At 37.5% G+C, this 11175-nt stretch overlaps 1 protein-coding gene across 1 annotated transcript in view; it reads right to left on the bottom strand.

The window, feature by feature from the left end:
• Positions 1-994: 994 nt before the first annotated feature.
• Positions 995-11175, bottom strand: part of trpc2b (transient receptor potential cation channel subfamily C member 2b) — a 30333-nt gene continuing 20152 nt past the window's right edge. Inside the window, exons 12-21 of the mRNA XM_053687965.1 lie at positions 10554-10718; positions 9309-9483; positions 8778-8975; positions 6219-6381; positions 5099-5191; positions 4782-4974; positions 4533-4660; positions 4385-4445; positions 4188-4296; positions 995-2744 (exon numbers count right to left, since the gene is read on the bottom strand). Coding sequence (XP_053543940.1) covers positions 2203-2744; positions 4188-4296; positions 4385-4445; positions 4533-4660; positions 4782-4974; positions 5099-5191; positions 6219-6381; positions 8778-8975; positions 9309-9483; positions 10554-10718 — 1827 coding nt within the window. The 3' untranslated portion in view covers positions 995-2202. The remainder of the gene's footprint in view (positions 2745-4187; positions 4297-4384; positions 4446-4532; positions 4661-4781; positions 4975-5098; positions 5192-6218; positions 6382-8777; positions 8976-9308; positions 9484-10553; positions 10719-11175) is intronic.

Here is an 11175-nt window from a genome sequence, read left to right as displayed (position 1 = left end):
GTGTTTGTAGAAACTAACAAACTCCACAATATTCTGTGGAGCTTGCCATTTTTCAAAATTGCTGCAGATTTGGGTCAAGATTTCAAACAAGAATGGCTAAAAGGTCTCATTTACCAACAAATGTCACTGTGTAAGACCGTGCAAAACAATTTTGCCAATTGAAGTAGTTTTCTGCAAAAAAAAAAAAAAAAAGCACAAAAAAATGCAAATTTTGAAAAGAGCCACCACAAAATCAAGCATTATCTGCAACAATCTCAAAAAACTGCAAAATCCTGAACCGACTGATTACTTGAGTTACCATAGACCTGTCAGCTCAAAATAGTCCAAGATTTCTGAAATATTTTAACAACCAACCATATCAATGAGCTCAGCTACATGATGCACTGTCCTGCTGCCACACAGTTTGCTGATTGGATTATTGCATGAATGAGCAGGTGTTCCTATTAAAGTGGATGTGACTGTGTGTAGTTGTAACACTTTACCTATGTGCAAGTTCCGATAAATAACTACTTACAGCATTTCAAATATTTGACTGTCCCAGAATCACCCCTTATAGGTTATAAAAAAAAAATCATTTAAGTGTTCCACATTATTCACTCAGTTCTATTACCTGAACAGGTTCACACCTGTAAAATATTTTAAAGATTTCTCAAGTCACATGTTCAACAGGAAGTTGCATCATCTGAATTTCCTGGGGTGCTTCTCAATACTCATATTGATGCTTCCTCGTTTTTGCGCTCCTCGGGTCCTCCAGCCAGTGACCCAGAAATCGATCAAAGTCAGCCATCTTGAAGGACAAATCAATTCTCTAATTGCACCATGAGGAGGCGAGGAATGAGGAAGCTTCCAGAGGAGCTAGGAGTGATCCTATGCAGAATTGTTTCTTTTCAAAAAACCTGATGTACATATAAATTCCCCTCCTCCTTTACATCTACTACAATCTCAAACAAAAAGTACTTTGATGAGGTGAGGGAATTTTGTATGAAATATAATTAAATAATATGCTTACAAAGAGTATTGTAATTAATTGATCCTTGCATGTTTGGATATGCAAAGCTGCACAAAAGATGCAATAAATTGTGTATTCATACGTGTTCATTAACATATTGTTGAATAACTCAGACATTTCACATACTACCTGCGCACTTTGCTTTATTAAGAATGTCGTTATTAACCAAGCTTCAACAACATAACAGCAGATTCCTGAAGCGCAGTGAGGTCATCCAGCTGAGCAGTCATCATGAAGTGACTCTAGAGAGAGCAAGGATATTCCATTCGACTTGCTTCGGTTCCTCTCTCATCGCATCTCATCCTTGCATCCTTTACTCACATCCTAATGCAGTGGAGCCAAGATGCAAGGAAAGGAAGCGAAGAAAGGAAATGATGCGCAAATAAGAAATACCCCTGGAAATCAGGGGAGAAGAAAAAGGCCTCTTTCCTTTATTCCTTTCCATTTTTTGTTGCTTTATTTTCAATGATATTGTGATAATAACTGGTCACCTTGAAAGTACAATTCTGTTACCAAAATTAGAGATTGGAAGTAAATGATTAATTAAATATGCTGTGAGGAGTCTGTTGGGTGAGTGTGTATGTGAGTGTGCCCTGCGATGGACTGGCACCCTGTCCAGGGTGGACCCCGCCTTGTGCCCGATGCTCCCTGGGATAGGCTCCAGGTTCCCCCGTGACCCTGAAAAAGGATAAAGCAGTAGAAGATGGATGGATGGAGTTTGTTGGTGGCTATAGACAGCTGCCTGGCAGGGCTGAAAAGTTCTTTTAATCACAACAACAAACTCGATCACTTTCAATAAGTGCTTGTCCTGCTCAAGGTGAATCCGGAGCCTATCCCGGGAACAGGATATACCCCGGATGGGACGCCAGTCCAGCACAGGGCACCAGGCACACACACATTCTCACACAGGGGCAATCGATCCTATCCAAATCCATCTACCGGCATGTTTTCGGGGTGTGGGAAGTGGGAGGAATCCCAGCAGACATGGAGAGAGCATGCACAGAAACTCTACAGTAACCTAAGTTCAGGATTGTATTTGGGATCATGGATTTCCAAAAGTCACAAGAGGAACGTACATAAAATCTGGGTTACAAACAACTGATTTACAAAAATCTATGGACTACGATTTCAGAAATGCTTTTCGTAACAGCTAGTTTAGTTCAGAATGAATCCAGGGAGACATTCTGTTACAGTTACTCAGGACTGCTAGCGGAGAGTTCTGATTCTTCAGAACCAAACCCGGTGTCCTGAGAGCCACTGCTGCCGGTTAGTGGTTCTTCTATTCCTGCATCGGCTCTCCCCTCCTCCATCTTCGTCGTTTCATCTTCAACTGCACTCTGATCATTGCTTTCATCGGCTCCATCCCCAGTCTGATCTTTACCCTCCTGTTCCATGGTCTCATCACCTGCTCCCTCCTCCTCTATCTTACCTTTATCAAAAGTCTCTTCCGTGCCGTTTAACTCCTCTCCGTTCACATCGCCTTCATCTTCAGATTTCATCTGGTGGATGTTGGCCAGCAAAGGGACACTTTTGCTTTCTGAAGGTACGACGCTGTTAAAGTCACGGAAGTTGTTTTTGGCGCCCTGGATGTACTTCCCTATGATGGAGGAAGTGCTACGTTCTGAGGGATCCAGTCGGTTCTCCCCCATGTCTATCAGTGTCTGGTGAATTTGCTTCATCTCACCATGCAGGTGTCCAACCACTTTATTCAGCTCTGTGACCCGGTTTCCAATATCTGCACAAAAAAGGTCAAAGGAAATACAAGTATGTAAACAGTCCCTAAAAATCTAGCAAATTAATTTCACGACTTTTCAGAAATTCATGTGTTATCCTAAAGAGAACCTTGGTTTGTCCTTCTGAGGTAATCTTAAAAGCTTTCCTTTTAGAAAAAGTTCCAAGTAGAAGCCCTTTAGAAAGCAAGAACCATTGTTCATCCAAAGAACCCCAGACACCCTTTTTTGTTTGACGTTTGTTACAGAAAATTGTCAAAAACTTTAGTTCTCGTCCTCATTCAGATTATTGCAGCTATAAACAGTTGTATGTTCAGCAGACTCTTTATTTCCTCTCTCAAAGATAAGACAAAAAAACAAACAAAATACAGAGAAAAGACCTTCCTGTGGCAGAAAATCTACTGACCGTTACAAAGCGCTAGCATTGGAGACTCCTTCCAAAAACGTTTCCTGGTCAAAAAAAATCCAGGACACTTCTCGTAAAGAGTAGCGGTATAAATTCCCCCATTGGCCCTCATCTATCATCGCCCCCCTAATAATCTCCATCCCCAATTTGTCTACATCACTCTCCTCTCCACCAATAGCTGGTGTGTGGTGGGCATTCTGGCGCACTATGGCTGCCATCGCATCATCCAGGTGGATGCTACACACTAGTGGTGGTTGAGGAGATTCCCTCCCATACAATGTACAGCTCTTTGAGTGCCTAGAAAAGCACTATATAAAATGTAACCAACTCCTTATAGATGACCTCACCATATCAACAACTAGATTGATCTTTGTTAAATAACAACTCATATTTTGAATCTATTTATTATTAGTCTTATAATGTAGATCATCCTCTATACAAGTCTCTGTGAATGTGCTGTTACTATAGAAACAATAACGTGTAAGAATGAGTGGATTAATATAAACCTGAGATCTGAATTAAAGTCAGAGGTAGAGGTGTCTATTAAAGACAATGAATCCACACCTTCAGAGAATTCTACAGCACTGGGGCATAATACCACCCTCTTATCTCTTATTATGAGATTATTATATAATAATGATGAGGATTTCTACACATATTTACTCATTTCAATCTTGGAATTGTCATTCTTTTGGAAGCTCATTTTCTTATTTCAAACAATTTTTATAAAATGAAGCAAAAGATTATCTGCCAATAGAACAAGACAATTTCAAACATTTCTAGCAAGTGCCTTGATAATTTTATTGCTGCTTATTTTATAAAACACACATTCGATATATTTTAAATATTCTATACAAGCTGTTATGACTGGTGTGGGGTAAAGGCTAAAAATGTAAGAGGTTGTATGGAATGTCAAGGGATGTGATTCTGAGAAAAAGGGAAGCCTCATGTGTCAGTCTTGAATGGGTTTATTATGATGCAAACTTTTTTTTCCTTTGACCCACACTGACAAACTGAGTTAGAGAAGCTTCCTGTGTCATACCTTTGCGCTTCGTCTCCTCAAACTCTCTTCTGGCAGAATCAATATAACGCTGCACTAAAGCCCGGATCACCTGATTTCTGTACGACACCTTCTCATCTGTCTCATTAGACTGCAATAATGAAAAACAATACAAATTAATAAAAAAAAAGCGTTAATATCCGCACTGATATTTAAAGCTGACTGTGAACTAATCTCACCACAGAGCCGATAGGTGGATAGTCCGGAGCCGAATTAAAGTTGCACCAGCAGCAGAGTTTTCTAATCAAAGACAAAAGCAAATAAAAGCATTTGAAACTGTAAATCCAGTTCTTTGCCTCGTTTTGGAGCTACAAATTGCTAGCCTACCTTATGAGGTAGAAGAAAGCTTTTGGTGAGGGAATAATGTTGAAGGGGACAGGCATCGTGAGTCCCTCCCTGAAGTAGCTCAGATACAGTTTGGAGCGAGCAAATTTCCACTCCACATCCGCATCATCCTAGGGAAGGTGAAATAAGCAGAAATAACAAAATAAAGAAAAATCAAATCATCACTAAAGCATCATTCCATACTGCATAGTATAGCGGACTTCAGTTCAATAGCACATCGAAATAGCTTACCTCAATCTTCTGGTAAGAGTTTGTGATCATAGCAATAAACATGTTAAGTAGCACAATGACGATCAGTAGTGTGAAGATCCCATACAGGATTCTGCCCACAAACTGAGCCAAATCATGCTCAGGCATGTCCACATATTCCTTATTGACAACACCAAACATTGTCCAGAACAGGAACTGGAAGGTCTCATTAAACCTGGAAATTTTAAATTATAAGCCCCGGTGCAATCAACAATGACACATTAAATTCTACAGTATTACTTAACTTTATTACTACGTATTAAAATTTCTATTATTACAAAATTATAAGTTGTTCAAACCTTCCAAGATATTGAGATTCGGCGTAAGAAACATAGATATTGTTGATGCCACACAAAAAGGCTGTACCAATGATCATCAGTATAAACAAGAACCTAGGGAGAGAAAAATGACAGAAATTACATGTTCATATATTTCTACAAATGTAGTAAATCAGCCAAGACATCTCTATAAACTTTGGCACACTTTGTTGTTGCTAAGCGCATCAGTACATTTCTGTTGGTTTTAAACATGTTTAAATATATTCTAGGAGTAGGTTTGGATTTTAATAAATCTATTTAATGTATCTATTACATTTAATTGTACTTGTTACGTTTTTGTTTCAGAGATTTATTGTACATGAAGGAGTCAACTCTTTGGACCACCACTTTTAAGTGAATGTTAGATAAATGGACAGGAGTTATTTTCAGATCTACTTTAATGAATAATGAATGAAATGTAATAAAAGTTCGAAAGCAAAGGCACAATAATAATATTAATGCCGGAAAAGCTTTGCATGTATTACAACCCCCAATTCAAAATATGTTTTTTTCAAATGAGAAAGTACCTTGTACTGAGATTTAGGTGAATGCTAACAACTTTTAGCCGAAGGAATTGTGAGATCCACTAACTGCTCCAATACACTGAAAGGAGCTGGAATTCCAGTCAGTGGCATGATTATTGCACAGGAATCCCAAGATTTAGAAGATTGCTTAGACTACTGATTTTCTCTCTGATGCTCTTTTGTTCGATTTTATAGATAGCAGTGTCTAAACCGAATAAAATCAGCTATACATTCTTTTGAAGCAAGTGGGTGATAGTTTTCTAGGTGTGTGACACTGATTTTATTCTGCTTGTCATTTACCATTAACAAAAAATCATGAGTAACAATTTAATTGTCCAGAACAGATAGACAAATAAAATGACATATAATGAAATCCTAAAGCAACTCATACATCACCTACTGTATAACCTTCTTACTCGTTAGTGGCGGTAGCCATACAGTGCAAAATTGAAGAAGCAAGCTTCAGACACTTAACAGGTCATGGCTGATTGACTATACTTGGTGTATTCTATGGACCACAACAACAAACTTTTAATCAAACCATTCTTCATAACTGCTGCACAACACTGCTTTTATACCTCATCATATCATCAATCATCTTCCCCATAGAGATCTGCAGGGTTCCCAGAGACTCTTGCGCAGGCAGGATGTAGGCCAAACGTGTGAAACTCAGCATGCTGGTGACAGCAAAGAGCAATTCAGCTATTATCTGAGGGTCCTCCTGAAGCCAGTCTTGACGTGCTGGGGAATGAACGGGCAATTAAAGTGTTTAAAGATCAATGCTCCAAAATGATGGATCACCAATGTACTTTACAGATTAGATGTAATAAACTGTTACAGTGTGACAGCCAAGTGTTATTAGGCCATAAAATATGAAAAGCCAATCGTAGCCAATCACATAATACAGATACTTTAAATACTTGTATCCTAATTGTATTATGTTGCTGTACTTAAATCTAGGTTTTAAGTACCTGTACTTTACTTGTGTTTTTTCCCCCACCTAATACTTTTGACTTTTACTCACTAAATTAAAAAGTAAAATCTCTGCTTCACTCTTCACAATACATTCCCAGCAATGACATTACATTTCATGTACGTCTCAATACAAGTGACCATGAGAATGAGAACCCTTAACTGTAAACTGTCTGTTGCTATGTACAGTACCCTCCACTAATATAAGCAAAGAAGGCTGTGAAAAATTGTCTTTTTTTGTTTAACCTTTTGATCTTGTGTTCAAATAATTCATAAAAATACTCTGCTCTCATGGATATGAAACAATTGCAAAACACATGTTTATCCAAAAAAATATCTTTGTTAGGTATAGGTATGCAACAATTATTGGCACCATTTTATTCAATACTTTGTGCTACCTCCCTTTGCCAAGATATCAGCTCTGAGTCTTCTCCTATAACGCCTGATGAGGTTGGAGAATACATGGCAAGGGATCTGAGACCATTCCTCCATACAGAATCTCTCCAGATCCTTCAAATGTAGAGGTCCACACTGGTGGGCTCTCCTCTTCAGGTCACGCCACAGGTTTTCTATGGGTTTCAAGTCAGGGGACTGGGATGGCCATGGCAGGACCTTGATTTTATGGTCAGTAAATCATTTTTGTGTTGATTTTGATGTATGTTTGGGTTCACTGTCCTGCTGGAAGCCAGTCAGGTTTTCATTTAATATCTGTTGATTTTTAATAGACTCCATGATGCCATGTATCCTAACAAAATGTCCAGGTCCTCTGGCAGAAAAACAGCCCCAAAATATTAAAGAGCCAACACCATATTTAACCGTGGGCATGAGGTACTTTTCCATGTGGCTACCTCTCTGTGTGCGCCAAAACCAGCTCTGGTGTTTATTGACAAAAGGCTCTATTTTGGTTTCATTTGACCATAAAACCCGATCCCTTTTGAAGTTACAGTTGTGTCTGGCAAACTGAAGACGTTTGAGTTTGTTTTTGTTTTTTAAAGAGAGTAGAGACTTTTTTCTTGAAACCCTTCCAAACAACTTGTGGTGATTTAGGTGACTTCGGATTGTAGTGTTGGAGACTTTCTGAGCCCAAGATGCAACTACCTTCTGCAATTCTCCAGATGTGATCCTTGGAGACTTTTTGGCCACTCAAACCGTCCTCTTTACAACACGTTGAGACAATACAGACACACATCCAATTCCATTTTGATTCATAACATTTTCAGTTGACTGGAACTTCATAATTATTGCCCTGACAGTGTAAATGGGCATTTTCAATGCTTGTCCCATTTTCTTATAGCCACTTCCCATTTTGTGAAGCTCAATAACCTTTTGCCACACATCACAGCTATAGTCCTTGGCCTTACCCATTGCTATGAATGACTAAGGGAATTTGTCCTGTGTTACCTCATATTTATACCCCTCTGAAACACAGTCATGGATGAACAATTTCCTGTTCTTAGTCACCCAGGTGTACTAAAATAAATGTAAAATATCAATGGGAATATACTTCAAATATATTTTTCTCATATGAATTCATAGGGGTGCCAACAATTGTTGCGCACCTATATTTAACAAAGTTTTTTTTTCTCTAATAAACCTGTGTTGTGTTTGCAGTTGTTTGATATCCATGATCCATGAGTATTTTTGTGAACGTTTTTAACAAGAGATCAAAAGGTTAAACAATAAAGAATTTTTCACAGCTGTCTTTGCTCATATTTACCAAGGGTGCCAATATTAGCGGAGGGCATTTTTTTTTCTATTTATCAAGGCAGTTTGTATTGTATTGGCATTCAGCTAATTTGTATCACTTGAGAAATGTTTATTGGTGAAAGGGGCACTAATTTAGCTTCAGAAACTAAAACAAGTGTGGGAATTGAGGCAGGAATCGTTTTCTTTTATGAATCTTTCGAATACTTGTAATTTTACTTTCATACTTAAGAGTTTATTGTTGTTTTCTTTTCCTTTAGTAATGAATGTGTAGGCACTTTTGTGATTTTTTTTTATATGTAAAGAACATTTTTATAGAACTGTCATATCAATGACATGATTTACTATTCAGTACTGAGAAAACCTTCAAAACAAGATATGGATCACTTTTAATAAGCCAACTGTTTGATTAGGTGAGTGAGTATATCCTGGAGATTAAAATATATTAAGGGTTCTCTTACCAGACTGGGTAAAGTAGAAACACTCTGCACTTTCAGGTTGCTGGCACACAATATAGCCTTTAACCAGAACGACCACCCGCAGTGCAAAAGAGGCCAGATACATGCTGAGCACGATCACATCCAGACAGTTCCACAAGTCCAGGAAGTAGCTCCTCAGGCCCTCGATCCAGACCTCCTTACACTCATACCAGAAAAACCCTAAAGAAAACAATGTGCTTAAGTCAACACTCTACACACATCTCCAGAACTATGATCCACTTTTAAAAGTAAACATTATTTTAAAAGAGGTCACAGGCAAGGTATATTGCTCTCAGAACTTTACTGCTCTCAGACCCCTGTTTCCCAGGGGTAATAATATGAGGTTGCACTAAACAATATCACTTGATTCAGCTCAAAATTTAGCTGGCATGTTTTTCACTCAGTTGCATGTAAGCTACCAACAATTGTGGTGTCCATTCTGTATTCATTACACTGTATGCTAAAACCTGTGCTGTTATCACAGGTTTGGAGGTAATGAAGGAAAACACACACCAGCCACCCACACCATGTGGATAGAGTTCTGCAATATGGTCTGGTTCCTGGTTGAAGATGCGTCACGAAACATCTCCATGATTATGGATTCCGCTAACAGTATGATGAGGAACCACAAGTAGGAGGCAGAGTGAAGGATGAATTTGATTGCTGGAATTTTCAAAATCTTTCCGACCTAAAACAAAATAAAAACAAACAAACAAAAAAATAGAACCATGAATGACACCACCCACTTTGGGTGTAAAAATGTCAAACAGAAATGTAAAGCACAGTACCACTTTCGACTATGTAAGTAAATATATAAATATGTTTAATTGGAGCGACAATACTAAATGTCTGTTACAAGTTCTATTCAACTTCTATAGCAGTTCTTCTCAAAGTGGGGATTGTGAAGCATAACCAGGGGATCGATCATTTTTCCTTCAATCAGAACCCAACATTATCAAAGCTGTACTTATTATTAGAGGTCCACTGACTGACTGGTTTTGCAGATTAATCAGCACCAATAACCAATAGTTCCAGCAACTGGTTATAAGCAAAAATCCACACCATTAGTTTTTCCCGGTTGTGAGACGGCTGCGCGGTCATTAAACAATACGAGAGCAGCCTCTACATGTGAAATAATAACTGACAAATCTTCTTGTGTCATTTGAAGTGTTTTTTTTTTTAAAATAAATTTTGGAGATCTCTTTTTTTTTAATTGGTTATCAAGAGTGTCACTATTTGGTTCAGTTTGAATAAATATCTTTTATTTACTTTTGAATATTTATTCATATATTATATACATATATATTTCATTTTAAGAAGTACAGTACATTTTCATGGTACAGTTGGTACTGTTTATTTTTGTAATAAAATTCAACAGTATTTTGCTTTGAGTGTTATGTTTTCATTCAGTATTAATTTTAAAAACTAAGATTAATCTTAGCTTTCGTTATCAGTAAAATCCACTAATCGGTCGACCTCTACTTATTATCGCAGGTATTAGTCTGATTTCAGGACCTATAGTGAGTTCTGTCAGGAGAAAGGTCAGAAATAATAACTCTATGGCAGTAATAAATTGTATAAATATTATTTCACACACACAGGCTTATTATACACTTATGAGCTTAATATTTGAATACTTTGATTAGGTTCCTAAAATAAATCTGTGCTGAGAGGGTGTGTGAAATTAAGTTTACAGTTAAAGGGGTCCGTGGCAATAAAACATTTCCACAATTCCAAAACTGACCAAACCACACATACCTTTGACTTTGGTGCAATCCAGTAAATAAGGCAGAGAATAGGCATGGTGACAAAAATCCCCACTGAGACCAGGAGTTTCCAGGCCGTCCTGCTGCCTCTCCAGCCAGATAAGTTTCCAGCCCAGATGGATGAAAGAACCTGCTGGCAGATTGGGTGGGCTACGAACTGTACATATAGAGACACACACACATATTTTTTTTATTTATTTATTTATTTATATATATATATATATATATATATATATATATATATATATATATATATATATATATATATATATATATATATATATATATATATATATATATATATAGAGAGAGAGAGAGAGAGAGAGAGAGAGAGAGTGAGTATGTATGTATACACACAGTCAAAAGTTTAGAGACACTTGACTGAAATGGTTCTCACGATCCTAAAAATCTTTTGATCTGAAGGTGTATTATTAAGCGTTTGAAATCGGTGTTGTAGACAAAAATATAATTGTGCCAACATATTCATTTCTTTCATTAGAAAACTAACATTTTATTTACTTTTTTTTTTCTCTTTTTAAACGGATGACTTGGAGCAAAATATCCTGAAAAGCAGACAATAAGTGTCCAGCATGGGTGGGAACTCCTTTAATACT

Source organism: Ictalurus punctatus, chromosome 18 (genome assembly GCF_001660625.3).
Source record: "Ictalurus punctatus breed USDA103 chromosome 18, Coco_2.0, whole genome shotgun sequence".
NCBI classification, from domain to species: Eukaryota; Metazoa; Chordata; class Actinopteri; order Siluriformes; family Ictaluridae; genus Ictalurus; species Ictalurus punctatus.
Note: the sequence above shows the minus strand (reverse complement) of the source record. Positions and strands in the feature narration are given on the sequence as shown.